The 22,090-nt window shown below is 57.3% G+C and overlaps 1 protein-coding gene across 3 annotated transcripts; it reads left to right on the plus strand.

Moving 5' to 3' along the window:
• The first annotated feature begins 1,359 nt into the window (after positions 1-1,359).
• On the plus strand, positions 1,360-22,083 carry CERS1 (ceramide synthase 1). 3 transcript variants are annotated; one of them, XM_065917383.1, is made up of 8 exons: positions 1,360-1,798; positions 4,022-4,181; positions 9,140-9,320; positions 11,346-11,507; positions 12,155-12,302; positions 12,518-12,627; positions 20,868-21,284; positions 21,894-22,083. In XM_065917383.1, the coding sequence occupies exons 1-8, from the start codon at positions 1,559-1,561 to the stop codon at positions 21,943-21,945; spliced, it is 1,470 nt and encodes a 489-aa protein (XP_065773455.1). In that variant the 5' UTR covers positions 1,360-1,558; the 3' UTR covers positions 21,946-22,083. The 3 variants fall into 3 exon arrangements, with proteins under 3 accessions (XP_065773455.1, XP_065773456.1, XP_065773457.1); XM_065917384.1 differs by lacking the exon at positions 21,894-22,083 and having other exon boundaries at positions 20,878-21,067; XM_065917385.1 differs by lacking the exon at positions 21,894-22,083 and having other exon boundaries at positions 20,576-20,954.
• The last annotated feature ends 7 nt before the right edge of the window (positions 22,084-22,090 follow it).

A 22,090-nucleotide genomic window follows, 5' to 3' on the forward strand; every position in this document is an offset into this window, starting at 1 on the left:
ACTGAGTAGGAGGCAGAGCAGGACAGATGGTGACTCATGCCAAGAAGAAGGCTGATGGGGGCAGGGGGATCAGGGAGGTGCAACGACCAGGTGACACTGGAGGTAAAGCCTGAAGCTGGGGAAGCAAGGGCCCTGCCAGTACCTGAGGAAACAGCCGGTGCGAGGGCCCTGAGGCAGAACTGCTTCTGTTGGAGAGCTACCTCCAGCTGTGAGGCCAGTGCAGCTGGAATGGAAGGAGCCAGGTGAAGCGAGGAGGCCTGAGGGTGGGTTGTGAGTCACAGTGAGAAGGTGGGCTTTTACTCTGGGTGATGGGAGTCATGGAAGGCTGTGAGCAGAGGAGGAGCGGGTAGGTCTCCTCTGGCCTCTGTGTGGGGTAAGGAGGAGGCACAAGGGTGGTTGAACAAGGCTGCACAGATGCAGAGGCTTGACTGGATTCTGGAAATGTCTGAAGGTGGACTGAACTGGATGTGCTGGAAGACTAGGGGTCAGGATAGGCAGTAAGGGAAAGGACGAGGGATGAGGGTCTGCTTGGCCCCTCTGTCTTCCATTTTCACCTGTGTGCGTGAAGGCCGGGTCAGGCTAGTGGCCGAATGGAACCCAGCTGGGCTCCTGCACGGCCCACGCAGATTAACTCTGCACCTTGAAAGGTCGGGGGGAGGGAGGGGCACAGGTGTATGAGAATCCCAGGGGCTGGAATGAAGGCCATCGGTGGCAGGAGAGACGATGTCCCCAAGAGGTGACCTTTGGTGATGGCCTTTGGGGGCTTTGGACACGAGGCCTGGTGGGTGGATAATGGAAGATCACCAGGGGTGGTCCCAATGAAGCAGTGGTCTGGATTCAACCCAAGTGGGCCACCCCCCCCCACACACACCTGGGGCACCCACTCTCTTGGCTTCCCTGAAGGTCTGTTAACCTGCTGCAGTGGCCTGATGGGTCCTCAGGGGCACGGAGGGCAGCAGGTGACCCTCAGGCCGGGACGTGGTGAGGTGTGAATGTGGGACAGGGCGACAGAGACAAGCTGGAGGGCCTGGGAAAGAGAATGGCGGGTCCCGGGTGCGGCTTGCTGGTGCCCGCTGTGCCCCATGTCGAGGACACAGCCTGGTGGGGTGAAGGGGCCCAGGTTGAGCAAGGGCATGCAAGCGGGGACGAGGGATGGGGGCACGGGGCCGCTCCGGTCCTTCTTGGTTTTAGGCCTGGCGGGCGGCAGGCAAGACACCCAGTTCACCTCTGCTCCGCCCTCCCGCGCCTGGGTTTCCTCCACTGGAAAATGAGCCCGAGCGCTGGCCCGCCTCCAGGACGCGGCGCGACAACGCCGGGACCTGTACACCCGAGGTCGACGCCGACGCTGCCTCCGCGGGACCCAGCTACCGCGCGCCCCGAAATCGTAAACGCCGCGCCCCGTCCCTGAGGGGCGGAGCTAGCGCCGGTCCCGCCCCTCCGTCCCAAGAACTCCCGCCAGCGCGCCCCCCGGCCCAACTGCAGCGCGTGACGCGGGGCGCGCGGCTCCGGCGGCCACCGTGGGCGGGCGCAGACTGCCGGGACTGCAGGGAGCGGCGGCATGGCGGCGGCGGCGGGGTCGGCGGGGCCGGAGCCCATGCCGAGCTACGCGCAGCTGGTGCAGCGCGGCTGGGGCAGCGCGCTGGCGGCGGCGCGGGGTTGCGCGGACTGCGGCTGGGGGCTTGCTCGCCGCGGCCTGGCCGAGCACGCGCACCTGGCGCCGCCCGAGCTGCTGCTGCTGGCCCTCGGCGCGCTCGGCTGGACCGTGCTGCGCTCGGCGGCCACCTCGCGCCTCTTTCGGGTCAGTGCTGCAAGGGGTTAGGACGTGGGGGCCCCGGGCTGGAGAAGCTCGGGCCGCGGAATCGTGGGCCGCCGGGTGCCTTATCGGTCAGGGCGGGGTAGGAGTGGGGGTGGATGCGGGGGTGTGACCGGGCTGGGGAAGCGTGGGACGTGGGGACCTCGACTCGGGTAGGGTGTTCAAGATGTGGGGGAACAGATCCGGTCAGTGAGGCACAAGGAGGCCCCGGGAGGTGGGAGGGCCTTGGCTGCTGCGCACTGTTTCGGACCCGGTGGAGCCGGAGACCGAGGAGCGGAGGACGCAGGAGGAGAAGGTTCGGCGCACAGGGGCCGTCTGCGCCTTGCTTCTCCGGGTCGTGCGGGGCGCTCTCCGAACCGTCTTGGTGTCCCGGGTCGGTGCGGCGGCGGGACTGGCTTGTCCGCTGCTACGGGGAAGAGGCCGGAGCTGCCTGTTCGCTGTAGCTCGTCTCTCTGGAGTCAGCGCCACCCTCCGATCAAGGGATGCAAAAGCTGGGGCTCCCTGGCGACGCCGCGTTCTCAGTCTTTGGGAGAGGTCGCGCGGCCTGGGTCCTCGAAACCGGACTGTACGGCCCCCAAGGGGTCGCGACCGAACTACTGAATTTCCGGCGAGTCTGGGAAGGCCACCTCCCCCACCTGGAGAGTGACCGGGGGTGACATTGGGGCCTGGTCTCCCTCCTTTCCTTGGGGAGGGGTCGCTGCTGTGGGAGCTTGTGGGAAGGCGTTTGGACTCATCGCTGGGCTGTGACTCCCCCGAGGACCAGCTGGGGTCACTCTGGCCGTCTGACCAGAGCTGGCAGGGGGTGCAGGGACAGAGTGCCCAGAGCCAACAAAGGGGCCTTTCTCTGCAGGCAGGGAAGAGGCTGGCCCTTGTTAAGTCGAGGATGGGATGTTGTCTGGCTGCCGTTGTCCCCACCCCCATATGACCCACATGGTGGGTAGAGACCCCAGCCACCATCCTGCTCCAGGGAGGGGCGGCCGGCACGACCGGAGCCGCTCCACATGTCAGCTCTGGGCCCAGTCCAGCGTTGTTGCTCCCCCACCTTGCAAGTTTCCAGCTGGGAGGTGGGAAGTCCAGGAACACCAGAGCCCGGGCGGGGATACGATCACTTTGGGACTACCAGGTTGGAGCAGGCTTCCTCCTCACTTCCTGAGGGAGCTGGGTAGGGGACCGCAAGAACCCAGCGCCCCCACTTTTGGAATCCCCGGAGGTCTGGCACTCACTCCAAATTTGTGGCTCGCCCTTCCCTAGAAACGGGTGGGCTGCCTCGTCCTCCAAAGCTCATCTTCTTGGCAGTTGTCTGGTTGCCAGGGGTTACTGGAGCTGGCTCCAACTGTCTCCATGGCGACTATTGGTGCTCCAGCCCCCTCAGCCTCTTCTAGGGGGAGGGGGCGGGGCTTGGCCGGAAGCTGTGGAGCCCCGCCCCCAGGGAGATTGAGGCTCTGCTCCCAGGGCTCCAGGGGCTCTGAGCCCCGCAGATTCCTCCACGTCTCACCGTTGCATGCCCCCATGTGCCTTCCCCGATGTCCCTTCAGGTCCGCCTGTCTTTGATGTACTTGCCCTGACCCTCTTTATTCCTCTGCTGCATCCTCCCTTCCTTTGTCGCCCTGCATCCCCAGGTCTTGCCCCACATCCCTCCCCCATCTTCCACAGCCCTCTGTTCCTCTCAGGTCTCCCCAGATTCCACCTCTGAGGCACCCCCTTCCCCTCAAGTTTCTCCCCCTGGGGATCACTGGGTTCCAGCTCCCTGTGTCCCCCACAAATGCCCCCAAATTTGCCTCCATGCTCTCTTCACAGGTTCACCCCCACCTCCCCTTCCAAATCTTCTCTTTAATCCTCCCTCCTCCCTGTCATGCCCCCAGCTCCTGTTGAGACCCCCCACCCCCAGTCCCCTGGACTGACCCAGTGATCTCCCTGGCTTTACACCCACACGTCCCCTTCCTCTGCTCACAGCCTCCCTCACGTTTCCTCTCAGGTCTCCCCCATCACTCCCCTCCCCAGGCCACTGCGGCTGGACAGCTGGGCACTAACTTTAGCCCTTGGCAGGCGCTCGTGGGCTCTGGTTACGTTCCAGGAGGCTGTGGGGACCTGGCCCGGCCCTCACCAACACTGCCTGGCCTGGGGAGTCCCTGGGCTTCGGTTTCCCTTCCCTGGAGGGGTGGACCTGGGCCCCCAGCGCTGATGGCCCACCCGCCTTCTCACCCATAGCCCCTAGCCAAGCGGTGCCGCCTCCAGCCTAGAGATGCCGCCAAGATGCCTGAGAGCGCCTGGAAGTTTCTCTTCTACCTGGGCGCCTGGAGCTACAGCACCTACCTGCTCTTCGGCACTGACTACCCCTTCTTTCACGACCCACCCTCCGTCTTCTATGGTAGGGCCCCTCCCAGGGTGGGGCAGGTTGGGGGAGGGCTGTGTTCGGAACTCAGAGAAAGCTACTTCGGGGAGCCCGACGCTCATCAGACATCCCATACTGGACGTCGGCCCTGAGACAGTGGCAATCGAGGGGCCTGTGGGCCAGGAAAGGGGGCACCTGACCCTGTGTCAGGACTCAGGGAGACATCCTAGAGGAGGTGACCCCTTGGGTGGGCCCTGGCAGGCAGTCCAGCACGTGCAAAGGCCCTGGGGCTTGCATGAGCGCGATGTCTAAAGGCCAGAGGAGGACAGCAGGAGATTTAGTTTCATCCTAAATGGGGTGGGTTTGTGGATTATAAGAAGCTTCTGGCTCCCAGGAGATGAACCTTGGGTAAGGAGGGGAGCCGGGCCCAGGGGGCAGGTGAAAGACCAGTGTGGCTTGGACCAGCTTGGCGAGGAGATATAGGTGGGGGGAAGTGACTGCATCCGTTGAGTGGATTCGATGTGGAAGTCTCATGAAGGTCTGAGCTGTGGGTGGGGGATGGGCAGGAAGGTGACTGCAGCGCCGTCTGTCACCAGCCGGGAGGCTGATAGAGAACAGTCTGCAGTGAGGGGTCAGACTTCGCTACCCTTGTGCTGACCACACAGGCCGTGCGTCTGGGACACACATGGACATGTTTCCTGCCATGTGATATAAACATCCTGAGAGGGTTCCTGTGGCCCCAGGGAGCTGAGCATGGAACCCCTGTGTGTCTCTTTCTGGGACCTTGCTGTCCGCAGGACCGCGTTTCCCATGTTGTAAATCCCTGGGGGGAGGTTTTAGTTGTCATTCAATTTTCTTTTATGAGAATGAACTGTAACTGAACTCTTTCAAAGTTTCGGGCATGGACTTGCCTCTGGCTCCTCCTTATAAATTATTCTGTGCGATCACACTTGCAACTTAGCTGCTTCTTTGGTTGCACATTTATTGAGCACCTACTCTGTACCAGGCGCTGTGCTGGCACAACTGTGGGCAGGTGAGAGAAAGGGCCCTACCCCTGTGTCTTGGGGTAACAGACCATGAAATAGGAAATCTGTTAATGGTGACAAACACAGATGAGAAATCTTGAGTGAGGAGAGGAGAGGGGATATGGGGTGTCTGGGAGATGGGGAGAAGGGCATTTTCTACAGGGATGGGGAAAGTATTAGCTAGTATCCAACTCTCTGTGACCCCATGGACTGTATAGCCCACCAGGCTCTTCTGTCCGTGGACTTCTCCAGGCAAGACTACTGGAATGGGTAGCCATTCCCTTCCCCAGGGAATCTTCCTTATCCAGGGATTGAACCCAGGTCTGCTGCATTGCAGGCAGATTCTTTACCATCTGAGCCACCAGGAAAGCCACAGGGATGGGAATGGTCCCACCAAGGTGATTTATATGTGGGGACTGGGAGGAGCCTGGGGCAGATAGGAGATGTAAAGGCTACTGTCAGACAGACACGCTACTGGCTGACCAGAAACAGCAAGGAGCCCAGTCAGCTGGGGCCGGGGCAGTGGAGCCCTTAACCAGAGGGCCGAGAGCAGAAGGGGGGGACACTGACAGGATGACTTGAGGGGCTGAGGGCGGGAGCTGGTGTCTGTGCCCAGAACAGGGCTGAAGCAGGGAGAGAAGTGGTTAAGAAATGTTTTAAGGGGATCCCCCCTGGTGGCCCAGTGGTGAGGACTCTGTGCTTCCCCTGCACAGGGCACAGGTTGGACCCCTGGTCGGGGAACTAAGATCCTGCGTGCCACTCGGCATGACCAAAACTAAAAAGAGAGAGAGACAGAGGTCACATCATTAAGAAATTTTTTGAAAGCAGAATTGGTAGGATTCACTGCCAAACCAGAGGTGGGTGTGAGAGGGGAGGAGGGTGGGGCTGATGCTGGGGTCTAGGGGGTGGAGGTGGGGCAGTTGTGGGGAGACCAGGAGCTGATCCTGGAGGTCGAGGAGGGGGATGAGGTGAGGGTGATGTGGAGAGTCCAGAGCAGCAAGGGAGTGTGTGTGGAGACGAGGTGCCCTGCCTGCCCCTCTCCAAATGTGCCAGGAGGCACAGACGCCGCCCGGATGGGGAGTTATCTGCTCCCCATGTCCCTCTAGCCCAGATCCAGGGCCCACGGCTGGAGAGGGGATGCTCCCCACTGTACCAGTCTTGAGTGCGATAGGTGGAAAAGTGGATGTCCAGTTTCCACAGAGGGTGCCTCCATGTCCCTTCCTTCGCAAGAGGGACAGAGGCCCCTGGCAGGGGCGGGGTAGGGGGCTCGCTCTGCTGACTGCTGCCCGGCCGCACACACAGCGTGAGGAGAGACGCTCCCAAGGCTGAGTGTGGCTGCTGAGTCTCGGGAGCCCTGGACGTGTTAAAGTTGGGGGTGAGAAGTGATCTGTCAGGTGTTTTGCGTTTTTAAAATTAGTTAAACATAACATAGAATTAACTATCTAATTTTATTTATTAATTTATTTGGCTGCCCCATGTGGCTTGTAGGATCTTAGTTCCCTGGCCAGGGATTGAAACCCTGCCACCAGCAATGAAAGTGTAGAGTCCTAACCACTGGACTGCCAGGGAATTCCCAGAATTAATGATTTTAACCAGTCACAGAAAGACAAATATTGTGTGATTCTACTTATATGAGGCACTTAGGGCTTCCCTGATAGCTCAGTTGGTAAAGAATCTGCCTGGTTCAATTCCTGGGTTGGGAAGATTCCCCTGGAGAAGGGATAGGCTACCCACTCCAGTATTCATGGGCTTCCCTGATGGCTCAGCTGGTAAAGAATCCACCTGCAATGCGGGAGACCTGGGTTTGATCCCTGGGTTGGAAAGATCCCCTGGAAGAGGGCATAGCAACCCATTCTAGTATTCTTGCCGGGAGAATCCCCATGGACAGAGGACCCCACCAGGCTCCTGGGCTCCTCTGTCCATGGGGTCTCGAAGCGTCGGACACAGCCGAGCAACTAAGCCCAGCACAGCACAGGGTTGTCAGATCCACAGAGACAGAAAGTAGATGGTGGGGGCCAGAGGCTTGGGGGAGCGGGGACAGTGGGAGTGTCCAGTGGGAACAGAGTTTCAGTTTTACAACATGGAAAGCGTTTTGGGGATTGGTTGCCCAACACTGTGAATATACCTAGTGCTACTGACTTAAAAGTGGCCTAGATGATACATTTTATGTTATATATATATTTTTAGCACAGTTTTTAAAAATTCACCATTTTAAAGTGAGCAAATCAGTGACAGCACAGTCACGTGTTGTCCAAGCACCATGTCTATCTAGTTCCAGAACATTTCCATCTTGCCCAAAAGGAGACCCATCCCCATTAGCAGCTCCCCATCCTCCCTCTCCCAGCCCCAGGTAAACACTAATCTGCTTTCAGTCCCCACGGATTTGCCTGTTCTGGTCATTTCTTCTACATGGAATCATTGGTTTGTGATTATATGTGACTATTTTGCGTCTGGCTTCTTTTACTCAGCATCATGTTTTTGAAGTTTATCCACATTGTAGTGTGTGTTAATGCATCTTTCCTTTTTGTGGCTGCACAATATTCCAACGTGTGAATCTATCCCATTTTGTGCATCCATTCACCTGCTGACGGGCACTGGGACTCTTCCCCTTTTGATGACTGTGACTAGTCCTGCCGTGAACATGGGTGTAAAGCGTCTTCCTGTCTTCATTTCCCTTGACCATAGGCCAAGAGCGGGCTTGCCAGGTCATGGGGTCTGTGTATTCCCAGCCATCGAGGTGGCTGCGGGGAGAACGGACCGTCAAACAGTCAGGAACAGGCTCTGGAGGCCGGGAAGCTGGGGCAGTGCTGGGAGGAGATGGCAGTGCCTGGTCCAGGGCGGGGGTGGGGGCAGGGGCCAAGGAGGGGCCCTCCGAGAGGCGCCCAAGTGGGTCTCTGTTGCAGGAGGGGCTGGGGCACAGGCGAAGGCTTGTCACTGGAGGAGGCAGCTAGGGGGTAGGGCTCCAGGGGGACTTGAGGGTCTAGCTCCAGGTCATGGAGGCCGGGGGTGGGGACAGGAGACCTGGGACGGAGCCCGCGGAGGCCATTTCAGGGTGGGGTGAGCAGGAGCTGCAGACAGCAGGACACAGCCCAGAGTTCTCGGTCAGGCCAGGCAGAGACTGGTGATGGGCTGAGGAGGGGACGCAGGTGGTAGAAGTAGCTGGGGGTCAGTGTCCCTGGGAAGGCTCAGGACTGGAGTGTGGGTGGGCGCGTGTGTTGGGGGTGGCCGGGGGGAACTACAGGAGGAAGCGAAGCGGAGCTGGGCGCTCTGTGCGGGAGCACCCACACTCACGGGCACTGGCCGGCACAGTGAGGCAGGGGGTACCTCCATCAGTCTGGACTTTGCTGGGAGGGTCTCGAGCAAGCCTGGCAACTAAGAGACAACAGGAAGGGGGCCTGGGGCAGAGTTGGAAGTTCTGCACAGGACCAGTTTCAGGGCTGCTGTTCAGTTGGTCAGTCGTGTTCAACTCTCAGTGACCCCATGGACTGCAGCACACAAGGCTTCCTTGTCCCTCACCATCTCCCAGAGTTTGCCCAAGTTCATGTCCATTGAGTCGGTGATGCCATCCAACCATCTCATCCTCTGCCACCCTCTTCTCCTCCTGCCTTCAGTCTTTCCCAGCATCAGGGTCTTTTCCAGTGAGTTGACTCTTCACATCAGGTGGCCAAAGTATTGGAGCTTCAGCTTCAGCATCAGTCCTTCCAATGAATATTCAGGGTTGGTTTCCTTTAGTATGGACTTGTAGGAGTTGCTTTGAGGGTAGGAGCACTTTTTTCTGTAGATGTAGAATCAGTCTAGAAGGTAATGCCTATTCCTAAACAATGACGGGTGGAGAGTGGGTAACAGAAACCCGGTCACCAGTGCACCTGCAGAGACATGCGGCACACGCCTGCTTGAGGGGGTGAGTGGGGTCACTGGGGGTCCCAGAGGCCCTGTGAGTCCCTGACGGCACGGTGCGGCCCTCCCCAGACTGGAAGACGGGCATGGCAGTGCCACGGGACATTGCAGTGGCCTACCTGCTACAGGGAAGCTTCTACGGCCATTCCATCTATGCCACGCTGTACCTGGATGCTTGGCGCAAGGACTCCGTGGTCATGCTTGTCCACCACGTGGTCACCTTGGTCCTCATTGTCTCCTCTTACGCCTTCCGGTGAGTCCAGGGGGAGACAGGAGGGTAGAGGGTGCTGGTGTGAGCAGTGGCAGGAGGCTGGCCCAGGACAGAGGCTGATCCTTGGGTCAGGCATGGGAGTGTCAGTGGGGGAGGCTTCTGGAGAGAGATTCTAGAGTGATGGGGTGAGACAGGTGCAGAGAGGCCCTCCTGCCCCCACCCCATCTGTGCCACTCTAACCCCTCCTAGATGGCATCCTTGGCTGGGTCACAAAGCAAGTGTTTACTGAACACCTGCCATGTGGCAGGTGCTGCTGGGGGTGCGATCATGAGCACGACAGACCCTGATGTTCCAGAACCCACCGTGGCCACCACATGGGGTCACAGGCTTCAAGGCAGAGCCTGTCCAAGCCACAAGCTGCTGTGTATGTAAAAGCCACTCTGATTCCAAGGCAAAGGAGAGTGAAAATACCTTGCAAGCCCTTTGTTATCTCATTTACATGTTGAATGACAATATTTCAGATATGCTGAATTTTACCTCTTCCACTTTATTTTTTTTTAACGTGGCTGATGGAAAATTTAAAATGAAAGTGGGATTAGCAGATGTAAATGATTACATATAGAAGGGTTAAACAACAAAATCCTACTGTATAGCACAGGAAACTATATTCAGTACCCTGTGATAAATCCTAATAGAAAAATATGGAAAAGAATGTATATGTATATGTAAGAATGTGCTTAGTCGCTCAGTTGTGTCCGACTCTTTGTGACCCCATGGACTGTAGACTGCCAGGCTCCTCTGTCCATGGGATTCTCCAGGCAAGAATACTGGAGTAGGTTACCATTCCCTTTTCCAGGGGATCTCCTCAATCCAGGGATCGAACCCAGGTCTCCCGCATTGTAGGTGAATTCTTTACCAGCTGAGTTACCAGGGAAGCCTTTATATATATAAAAATACATATATATATAAAACTGAACCACTTTGCTCTACAGCATAAATTTAACACAATATTGTAAATCACCTGTACTTCAATAAAGTAAAAAAACTAACAATGACACATACAGCTCATATTCTGTTCCTATTGGACTAGCTGTGCCCTCCAGCACAGTACCTGCTGGCCACGGGTGGCCTTGTTAACGTTAATTAAACTTAAATAAAGTCACACATTCTGTACTTCAGCGCTGGTGACTCTGTAGCTGGTGACTCTGGGTCTCAGACAGTGCAGGTTTAGAACATTCCTACCATTCCTGAAAATTCTATCAGCCCTGATCTAGAGGGTAGAGTCAGATAACATCCCCTCATCCCCCCCCGCCAAAAAAACTGACACTTATCTGAAGGTGATAACTGGAAAACTCGAGTGGAAAGATGAGGACTACCAAGGTGGTGAGGTTAGGTGGGGGGTTGGGGGTGACAGGTGAGCAGAGACTGAAGGGCGGTGAAGGAAGGCTCCAGGAACACCAGGGATGCCAGGTGGTGAGCACAGCCTGTGACTCGGGAGCTTGAGCTGTCAGGAGGACAGAGTGGGCACGGAGATGTGACCAAGGCATACGGCCACGTCCAGGCTGGACTCAGGCCGCTGGCCCACACAGCAGTGAGCGGTCAGGAGCGGGGCTCCAGGCTTCTGCTGATCCTGGTGGGGACCCAGCCCGTCTCAGGCAAGCCTGCAGATTGTGGCCGTGTTCAGGTTAAATGTATAAACCTGGGAACATCAGTGAGGCAGTCGTGTTTAAAGTTTGAGGGATCTGGACTTGTCAGGGTCAGGGGTTACAGAGGGGTGAGGGGTCACAGAGGTAAGGAAGGATCAGAGAAAGTACTTGCAGAGAGGTTCCTGAGTCACGAGGGATAGGGTGAGGGCCTGGGTGGGGCTGCCACAGGGTGGATGCGGTCTGGGCGCTCCTGCTGACCTAGCCGCGTGAAGGGATGGGCAGGGCAGCCGGGCCAGGGAGGATGACTGCGAACGGCCCACAGGAGGCCTGGGGGGCGGCCAGGGGGCCTGTGCTTGGGAGCCTGGATGTTGGGGAGGGGTCCCCTGTAACTGGCCCTCTGCTCTCCCGCTCTGCTCCCCAGGTACCACAAGGTGGGCATCCTCGTGCTCTTCCTGCATGACATCAGCGACGTGCAGCTGGAGTTCACCAAGCTCAATGTCTACTTCAAGTCCCGCGGAGGCGCCCACCACAGGCTGCACGCCCTGGCTGCCGACCTGGGCTGCCTCAGCTTCTGCCTCAGCTGGTGCGGGGAGGGGGCGGGGCCAGGCCACAAAGGGGTGGGGTTTAGAGGAGTGGGCGTGGCCGAGCCGGAAGAAAGCGGGTCCCAGAGAGGGGGTGGGCCCGGCAGGGAAGGGGGTGGGGTTTAGAGGAGTGGGCGTGGCCGAGCCAGAGGAAAGCGGGTCCCAGAGAGGGGGTGGGTCCGGCAGGGAAGGGGGTGGGGTTTAGAGGAGTGGGCGTGGCCGAGCTGGAAGAAGGCGGGTCCCAGAGAGGGGGTGGGCCCGGCAGGGAAGGGGTGGGGTTTATGAGTGGGCGTGGCCGAGCCGGAAGTAAGCGGGTCCCAGAGAGGAGGTGGGTCCGGCCGGGTAGCGGGTAGGGTTGGTGAGGTGGGTGGGGCCAGTTGGGAACGGGATAGGGCCTGGCCGGGGAAGCAGGTGGGGCTTGGTGGGGGCGGGCAGGGCCTGGCGGGGCAGTAGGCGGTGCGAGTCGGGAAGAAGCCAGTGGGCCGGAAAGGACAGAGCAGGAATGGAAACATAGGGGCAGGAATGAACAAGGGTGGGGTGAGGAGACGGGGACAGATGGAAGAGTCCAGCCGGGACAGGTCAGGCACGGGGTGGGGCCGTCCTCCGCTTCTCTCCCACAGCCTCCCCGAGCCGCCCCTTCCTCCTGCAGGTTCTGGTTCCGCCTCTACTGGTTCCCGCTCAAGGTCCTGTACGCCACGAGCTACTGCAGCCTGCGGTCGGTGCCTGACATCCCCTTCTACTTCTTCTTCAACGCGCTCCTGCTGCTGCTCACCCTCATGAACCTCTACTGGTTCCTGGTGAGTGGACGCCCGCCACGCCTCACCGCCCGGCCCTCCGCAGACGCGGTCCTGTTCCGGTCCCCGTCCCCGAGGAGCCCTCCAGGCGCAGGCTGTCTTCTCACAGGCCCAGTGAGAGGGCCACCTTAGGCCAGGGGCAGAGGGCCTGTGGCAGGAGCAGACGGCGGTCAGGAGGCGCAGGGCTCTCGTCTCACCTCTGCCTTCCCCTCCCACAGTACATCGTGGCTTTTGCTGCCAAGGTGCTGACGGGCCAGGTGCGGGAGCTGAAGGATGTGCGGGAATATGACACGGCAGAGGCCCTGAGCCCGAAGCCCCGCAAAGCTGAGTGAGTGTGGAGGGGCCGGCGGCCCTGGTTCATTCCTTTAGTTACTTCTGTCTGACTCGCGCGCTGAGGGGCGGGCCCCGGAGACGCGGCGGCCAATGAAGCCCAGGTGGACGCTGCCCCGCATCCGGAGACTCCATTCAAAAGAGAGACTGCAATAAAGGCATGGGCGATGTAGCTACAGAGTTAGACGCTGTCAGAACAGACAGGGAGGAAGGTGGGGGCAGAGAGGTGCCTGGTCGGGGCAGAGGGGTGAGGGGTAAGGTCAGGGTCTCAGTGTGGGAGCTGTAAGGGCCAAGTCCAGTGGTGAGGGGTGGCCATTGGCCAGGCCTGACAACAACCTCTAAGTGGGGAGCAGGGGCTGCTGTGGGCGGCCCAGAGAGCCTGCACTCTGTTCATGCTGATACTCCCTGGCTTCAAGATCCCTTGAGGCAACCACTGGTCAGCCAAGCAGGAGACGGGGCTTGGGGTTTGGACCCAGGTGGGAGCCATAGGGACGGAGAGCAAAAGGGGCCTCTTGAAGCATTCTGGAGGTGGGCCTGGGGGCTGCCAGCCCTGGGATGTGAGCCAGATGGCACCCAAAGCCCTGGCCTAGAGGGGCCCCAGGGGTGAATGGAGGCAGGCTGGGGTGACCAGCCAGGTCCAAGGCATGCAGCACCCCACAGGCAGTGTGAGGAGTGGTTGAGCAGCAGTGAGGTGGGGGAGGGGGGCCGCTGAAGGCCCCCAGGGTGCTTCCCTGCAGACCCTCTGATTTGGCCTCTGGGAGATCATGAGGCACCAGGCTGGGGAAGATGGTTTCCAGGAAGCAGTGGGCTCAGAGTGCAGTGACGTGTGGGTCAGCATCGGCAGTGAGGAAGAAGAGAGAAACAGATGTGGGAAGGGGAGCAGAGAACTGGGCGATGGTCAGAGAGGCCAGAAAGCCAGCACCCAGGGTCGAGAGAGGGGTCAGGCCAGGGAGTGGGGACGGTGGACACGAGAAGGCTGGACCTCAGGTGAGGTCATCCCAGTGGTCAGATCCCAGCGGTGTTGGAGAACTAACCAGGCTTGCTCTGGATGTAGGTGAAACAGAAATAAAAGAATCAGAGACGATCCAAGCCCTCTGGCTTGAGCTGCCGTTCACCAAGCTGGGACTCGGGGCAGGGCTGTGTGCACCCGTGGGGTTGGGAGTTGGGAGTCTAGTTCTGAGGATGTTGGATTGTCCATGTCCAGCGAATTTGAGTTGGGGATTGAACATAGAGATTGGTGAGGTCTCACCAAGGAGTCTGACCAACCCTCAGAGGCTTCTGGAAGAAGCAGGGACTAAAGATAACTTCAGGGATGAGGTCAGGGAAGCACTTGCTTGGCCAAGTCCAAAACTCTGAAAGCTCTTTCTGCTGTAAGACGGTGAACTCCTGGAGAGCCCAAGGCAAAGAGAAATTCAGACCCCCTAGCCACACCCCGTTCCCTGTTCTGTCTCCCCCAGGAATGTCCAGCCAGAATGTGGGTTGGGAGGCTGGCACCTCCAGCCCCAAATGGCAGCATTCCCACTAGGATGGCAAAGAACAAACTCCATACAGAGATGACAGGGAATCAGGGAATGCTGCCTCGTGGGCACCACCTGAAGAACCTAATCCCTGAGGATAACTAGAATTAGCACAGTTGAGTACAAACAAGGGGATAAAAAGCAATGAGAATGTGGGATATGCCCCCAAAGAGCTGGTCAGGACACCTCCAAACTGTCAGGTCATGGAAAACAAGAGATGGAGGAGCTGTCCTAGCTCAGACTGACTGAATGCAGTTGTGGAATCCTGGACCAGAAGAGACATCTGTAGAAAAACTGGTGAAATTCAAATAAAGTCTACGGTTTAGCTCATAGCAGTGTCCCCAGCGTTGGTTTCTTAGTTGTGACAAGTACACTGTGGAGATATAAAATCTCAGCATTCGGGGAAGCTTGGACAAGGTCTGCCCCGGAACTCTTTATGCTATCTCTGCAAATCTAAAAATTATTCTAAAGTTGTAAGTTTATGAAAAATGTAAAAGACATGAGAGACCAGCCAAAACAGCTTTGGATGTTCTGTTACTTTCCTGAGCCTGCTGTAACAAAGTGCCACAAACCAGGGGGCTTAAAACAACAGAAGGTTATTCTTTCACAGATCTGGAGATCAGACATCTGAAATGAAGGTGTCAACAGGAGCCACAAACTCTCTCTGAAGGTCTAGGGGAGGATCCGCTTGCCTCCTCCATTTTCTGGGTGTTCCTTTTGGCTTGTGACTACATCACTCGAGTCTCCATTTCCTGTCTTCACATGGTCTCTTCTCTCCAGCTCTTCTCTTATAAGGACATTTGTCATTGGATTTAGACCACTATCATCTCTTTGCAATTTCCTTCACTTAATTACATTTATAAAGACTATTTATCCAAATAGTCACATTCACAGTTCCAGAGATTAGGATGGGAACGTATCTTTTTAGGGACCACGGTTCAACCTACTGTAGAAGTTGTCTCCAACAATTAGATACAGCTTAAAGGAGAATCAGTAAATTGAAAGCTGTGGAGAAATTATCCAGAATGCAGCTAAACACATGGAAAATATGACAACTCAAATGGTAAGAATTATCTGGCTGAGTTCTAAGAAGAGACAGACGGAGAGAGAACAATGAGAAGACATAACACTGAGAATTCTTCCAGAAAATATCAAACCATAAGTCATCAGCAGGATGAAGAAGAAAGCATCCTTGCCCCAAACATGGGGCTTCCCTGCTTGCTCAGATGGTAAAGAATCTGCCTGCAGTGTGGGAGACCTGGGTTCAGTCCCTGGGTTGGGAAGATCTCCTGGAGAAGGGAATGGTTACCCACTCCAGTGTTCTTGCCTGAGAATCCCATGGGCAGAGGAGCCTGGGAAATGTAAAACAACCACAGAAAAGAAGAGACAACCTACAAAACAGTGACAGACTAACAGCAACAAGGGAAACTGGAAGACTAGAGTCAGGTATCACCTCCAACGTGGAAATAAAGTAACAAGAAACCAGGACTCTTGTATACAACTTGGAAAACAGTTACTCAAGAGAGAAGATACCTGCTGGCTTAAATGAGATCCTGGGTTTTGTCCCCAGTATCCCCATCAAGAGAGAAAAAAAAAAAAAAAAGAATATCCACAGGAACAAAAATTAAGAATGCTTACCACTTGCTGACCTTCTCTACAAGAATATTTCAGAAAACAGGAAAACTATACCCAAGAGATACATAAGCAGAGAAACTGACACGTATCTGGGTAAAATTCTTTTAAATGCCTCATCTCAGAGATTAAAAAAAACTAGAACTGGGACTTCTCTGGCGGTCCAGGGGTCAGGACTCTGCAGTTTCCACTGCAGGGTGTGCAGGTTTGATTCCTAGTTGGGAACCAATGTCCCACACGCGGCACAGCCAAACATTTAAAAAAATGTTAAAGAATCACAAAGATGCCATGTTTGGGTCAAGCTTAATAAAATAAATAAAATAAAAATAAATGCCATGCCCTCCTCCAGGGATCTTCCCAACCTAGGAATCAAACCTGCATCTCTTATGTCTCCTGCATTGGCAGGTGGGTTCTTTACCACTAGCGCCACCTGGCGCGTCCCAGGGGATTACCTTCGGGTAATCTGTGTTAGTCGCTCAGTCGTGTCCAACTCTTTGCAGCCCTGTGGACTGTAACCCATCAGGTGCTTTGGTCCACGGGATTTTCCAGGCAAGAATACTGGAGTGGGTTGCCATTTCCTTCTCCAGGGGATTTTCCTGACCCAGGGATCAAACCCGGGTGTCCTACATTGCAGGCAGACTCTCCACTTCTGACCTGGTTAAAGACTTCAACTCCAGGATAAATGCAAGTTGCAACTAAAGGACAGGAAGAGACATTCAGGTGTGACCTTTGATCTGGAGGAATCTGCACAATGCAGCCCTAAACCATGGCAAGAGGGGACCCTGGGGGGTTAAGTCCGTGCTCCTCAGCAGGCGATTCAGAAGCAGGAACAAGATGTTCCTTTTTGTATTTTTAAACTTGATTTTTATGACGTATCTTTGTCCATGCTGGGTCTTTGTTGCTGCTGGGGCTTTCTCTGGCCACGACGAGCGGGGGCTACTCTCTAGTTGTGGTGCTTGGGCTCCTTGTTGCACTGGCTCCTCTTGTTGCAGAGCGTGGGCCCTGGGGCGCGCAGCCTCAGTAGCTGCCGTTTCCAGGCTCTAACGCACAGGCTTTTTAGTCGTGGTGCATGAGCTCAGTTGCCCTGAGGCATGTGGGAGCTTCCCAGTTCAGGGATCGAATCCATGTCTTCCTGCATTGGCAGGAGGATTCTTTACCGCTGAGCCATCAGGGAAGCCCAGGAACAGATGCTCTTTTAAAGCACAGAACACTTTTCAAAATTGAAGAAAAAAAAAACAGGCCACGGGAGCAACCTCCGTTGCTCAGAACCAGAATCACACAGACCATGTATGATGAGAAAATTCAGTTAGGTCTGAAAACAGTAAGAAAACGGTAGCTGAGAATCACTTGGAAGGACTCGGAGTGGAATCATGTGGCAGGGCAGCACCGATGCCTCCCTGGCTCCTGCTGGTTCTCTCTTCTCATCCGCCTCCACGGGACCCCTCCTGGGCCTCCACCTCCCGGCCCCTGCAGTGGCCCCCGCGCCCTGGGCACGCACAACCTTGGCCTGAAGCCCCCGTCATCCCCTCAGGCTGCTGGGACCCCCGTTCATCCAGGCCCCTTGCCCCACTCTGGCTCTGCTGACTTGCCAGCCCCACCTCCCCAGACATTGGTGTTCGCCGCGCTCTCAGCAGGCCCTGCAGTATCCGAAGAGCTGAGACCCCCCATCTGGCTACAGCAGCCACGTGGGCCAAGGGTCCTTAGTGATGCCGGGGTGGTGCCTGCGCTCCTGGGACTCTCCCTTCTCCTTGGCCACCAGCTGTCTTCACCATCGTCCCCCAATGACTGGCCCCTGTGTCCCCAGGAGGAGGACGTCCACCCTCTTGCCTGGCTGGCTGTCTGGTAGCTGATCTGTCTCCTGAAGCCACCGTCTGGGCCACCGATGTCCACCCCCTTTCCTGCTCAGGGACATTCTGATCAAGGAGAGAAGCCGCCTCTCTCTCTGCCCTTCTCTGCCAGTCTGGCCAGCTTCTTCCCCACCCCACCCCCCTTTACAGCACAGCACCCCCCTCCCCTCCCTTCCCAAACCCAGCTCCCTCTGGGCTCTTGCCCCCCTCACCCCGAGACCACTCCTGTCTGCTCCACTGATGCTAAACAAACCTGGCGGCCACTTAAACCCCTCCCCTTTTTAAAAACAGTTTTATTGAGATGGAATTCACACACCATGCAGTTTGCCCATTTACCATGTGGAATTCAGTGTTTTTGGCCCATCCACAGGGTTGTGCAACCCTCACCATGGTTTTAGGACATTTTTGTCAACCCCCCCAAAAGAAACCCCATACCCAGCCCAGCCCTCCTTTGCAATCACCGGGCTCTCCTGCTCCCCGCTTCACTTCCTGCCGCCTTCCTGCTCATCTGCCTGGCTTCCCGCCTCCCACGTCACTGAATCCAACCCCACTTCCCGGTGTCTCTCCCACCTCCCAGGGCCCCTCTGAGCGCCATCCTCTGTGTCAGTGTCTGCTTGACATTCTCACCACCTCAAATATCCAAAATCATCCCCCAGCCCCACTCCCAAACTACCTCTCCTGTACATTTGCCCATCACAGCGGATGGCAACTCAAGGTGTAAGCCTTCCAAAACCCTTGAGAGACCCCCTTCTCTCCCTTCTCCTTATCCTCAAGGAGATATCCAGAAACCACCTGGGTCTCTGCCTGTCCACATCTCCCTCCAGCTTCCACCCTCACTCTGATTTTTTTCTTTCCCTGCAGTATTGCACTGAGACTAAAAATGTGTAAATCTGATACTGCAGAGAGGCCATCCTGCCAGAATTGGGTACTCCCCTCCCCCCACAAATACTAACACGGTTTTTGAGGAAGGAGGGGGCACTTGGAAGCTTGCGCAGAAAAACAAACCTGAATAACCCCAGAAAAGCTCTGATAAAAAGGCCCAGGGCAGGGGATACAGATCCTTGGAGGTATTAAACCTATAAAAGTATAGGAATTAAAAACAGCGGGAACAGAGCTGAGCCCATCAAACGTTAACAAAGAAGGAACCCCCGGGAGGGAAGAAGTGTCAGTGGGACGCTTCCTTGGTAACCATCTTTATCTCACATCAGCCCCCAGCACAAACTTCCAAAAGATCAAAGATGTCGGTGCAGAAATGAAAGATGTGCAGTCAAACAAGCGGAAACGAGAGACTGTCGTCCAACAACGGAACTATGAGAAGCCTCGAGAAGCCAGGAATCCCACCTATGCTCCGTCTAAAGGACCAACAGGCAAAGCCAGAAGCTATGGGACAGATGGGCCGTCCACGGGGGGCTTATCTCTGATCTCCTAGATAAAGGACTCCTGTGGTGGCAGTGAGAGGAAGCAGTGACCCACGGAGAAGTGGGCCGAGGGGGAGAGACGTGCTCCCAGGAAGGGGCATCCAGGGCTCCAGCCCAAGGGAAGAGCGAATCACAGTGACTGAGACAGCCTCCTCAGGAAAGTCTGTGTCCTCACATGGAAGGGTCTGTGGGCTAGAATGCTCCACAAACCAGAGGGCAGGATTCTCAGAAAAACGGTGGTGGATTGTTAGGAGTCATCCAGTCAAACTGAGTTTTCTGTGCTTTCTGATGTCTAGATCATGAGAATGTATTTGTTGTTTAGTCACTAAGTCGTGTTTGACTCCTTTGCGATCCCCTGGACTGTAACCCACCAGGCTCATCTGACCATGGGATTTCCCAGGCAAGAATACTTGAGTGGGTTGCCATTTTCTTCTCCAGGGGATCTTCCTGACCCCGAGATCAAACCCACATCTCTTGCATTGGCAAGCAGGTTGTTTACCACTGAGCCACCAGGGAAGCCCAAGAATGTATTACTGGCTCAAAAAAATACATTTGTGTGTAAGTGGACTGCAGAACTCACTTCAGCAGAGACTGATGGATCGATCACGTGCAAAAGCATGAAGAGTTCTCATATGTGGGAACAGGAATGGCCAATGGCCGTGACCATTAGGCTGCAGTAAGGTCCATCTTGGCATCAGCAGACTGGCAGTTAAACAGGGCGTAACTCTGAGCAAGGGCTGGCAGTAGCGGTGAGGAGCAGGGGCAGACCTGTTGGGTCCAGTAAGATGGGCCTGGGTAGACCGCTGAGAGCACAGGTCCCCTCCCAGTGGGAAGCCCAGAGACTTGCCACGAACACAGGCAGGGAAGATGGAATTAAGGAGAGCACCAGGGCACATGGGTGCCATCTCAGCTGCACCATTTGGAAAATTGAAGTGCAGGAGCACACATCTTTATAGACAGTTCGAAAGATGCAAACCATGCACATTGTTTAGAAGTTAGGGGTCTTTCTCTGGGATCTCAAGCTGGGCACTTATAGTATTGATTCTTTTTTAAAACACCACATAACTTGTTTTAAGGACATGGAAGCAAAATAGGGGCTGTGGCAGATGTAGACAGCGGGCAGTGGATGGAGAATCGTGGCCTGGGAAGCCTTTCTTGGTAAGGCTCCTGGAGGTGGGAAAGAGCCTGCCCTGCCCCAGTGGGGTCGCAGGGGGCTCTAGTCAATTCTGCCTCCTGTGGAGGCAGAGGTCCAGGTCCTGGTTCAGGTAGAGTTGGTAGGTAACTTGCCCTCCAGCAGCCGCGGGTGGCTCAGGAGTTGGGGAGGGGAGAGAAGGGTTTAATTGTGGGGAGGAGCAGGGACCACTTGCCTGGCAGGCAGATGGCAGGGTCTTTTGGCCTTGTGGACTGGGAGGAAGAATGGAGGCGGAGCTGGGAAAAAAGATGTGAAAGGCCAGGAGGGCGGGAGAGGGGTGGGGGTTGCTGCTTAAGGGCCTGGGGTCCCCAGGCTAACCTGGGCCGGTTCTGGCTCACAGGAAGCCGCTGAGGAATGGCCTGGTTAAGGACAAACGCTTCTGAACCCCTCCACCCCGGCCTCGCCGCCCAGGACCCAGTCCCACCCAACCTCGCCCTAGGAGACCGGCCACGCGGCTCCCCAGCCCGCCCCAGGGACCCTAACTCTACCAGGCTCCGCCCCCTCCCCAACCCACTCCGCCTTGGCCACTCCCCAGACCCCTGCCCCGCCCCCCAGAGACCCCGCCCCCGCAATTGGTCCCTATTCGGCTTCAGGATCGCGGCCACACCCCCCGGGACCATGACCCAGCCCAGATCTCTCCAGGGACCCCGGTCCCGCCCCCAGCCCACAGGTCAGGGAGCCCGACAGGCCCTGAGCACTCGCCCGGCCGCTGCCTGTGAGGAAGATGCCACCTCTGTGCCGCCGTCCGGCCCGCCGAGTCCTTCTCCTCCTACTGGCCCTGCTATTGCCCTCATCACCCCCGGCCTGCGCTCCCGCGCCCCCGGGCCCAGCCGCCGCCCTGCTCCAGGCTCTCGGATTGCCCGACGTGCCCCGGGGAGCCCCCAGATCGCGGCCCGTACCCCCTGTCATGTGGCGCCTGTTCCGCCGTCGGGACCACCAGGAGGCCAGGGCGGACCCGCAGAGGATGCCTCCGGGCGCCACCTTGCTGCCATGCCACGTGGAGGAGCTGGGGGTCGCCGGAAACATCGTGCGCCACGTCCTGGACCGCGGTGAGTGGGGTCTGCGCTGGCGGCGTGGGTCTGGGAGGCCGAAGAGCCCTGAGGATCCCCACCCATCCCGTCCAGCCCGCAAGCAACCTGGGCTTCAGTACTCCATGCGGTCCTGGGCGTGGACACCTGTGGGGACAGGGGATGGCGGACAGCGAAGGGAGCGGTCCGAAAGCCAGGCTCTTCTACTCTGAGCCGGGCCCCCTGGCTTGCAGCTGAAGCCCTGCCCCCACTCCACTGCAGCCCCTCTGCCGCTTCACACCACTTGATGTCTTCCTGCCGATGCCACCCCGCCCCAACATCGGTTCCCCTGGCCCGAGGCGGGCTTTCGTTCACCCCCCACTTGCCGATCTCCACTCCGCCCCCGCCCGCCCCCTGTCTGCCTAAGTCCCCAACCGCGGGCAGACCCCAAATGGGTAGGGCCTCTTCCTCGCAAGTGATGCCCTGCCCCCACTCCCTGGTGCTTCACACCACTTGACGCCTTCTAACAGACGGTGCGCCCCATCTCCAGACGCTCACCTTTCTCTGCAGTCCTCAACCCAGACCCCCTGTGGGCCAGCCAGCACCGAGAGGGGCCCCAGCGCCAGCCACGCCCTCTCCGTTTCTTCCCAGGAGCGGCCGCCCGCCCCCCGGAACCCGCCTCAGCTGCAGGGCAGTGCCCTGAGTGGACCGTCGTCTTCGACCTGTCGGCCGTGGAACCAGCCGAGCGCCCGAGCCAGGCCCGCCTGGAGCTGCGCTTCGCGGCTGCGGAGGCGACAGCGGGGACGACTGGCGGCTGGGAACTGAGCGTGGCGCCGGCGGGAGCAGGC

This window comes from Muntiacus reevesi, chromosome 1 (assembly GCF_963930625.1).
Source record: "Muntiacus reevesi chromosome 1, mMunRee1.1, whole genome shotgun sequence".
In the NCBI taxonomy this organism is placed as follows: domain Eukaryota; kingdom Metazoa; phylum Chordata; class Mammalia; order Artiodactyla; family Cervidae; genus Muntiacus; species Muntiacus reevesi.

Coding starts and splice junctions, on each gene's coding strand:
- CERS1 (XM_065917383.1), top strand. CDS start 1,559: ATGGCGGCGGCGGCGGGGTCGGCGGGGCCGGAGCCCATGCCGAGCTAC. Junction 4,182..9,139: donor CCCACCCTCCGTCTTCTATG/GTAGGGCCCCTC, acceptor GGCCCTCCCCAG/ACTGGAAGACGGGCATGGCA. Junction 9,321..11,345: donor GTCTCCTCTTACGCCTTCCG/GTGAGTCCAGGG, acceptor TCTGCTCCCCAG/GTACCACAAGGTGGGCATCC.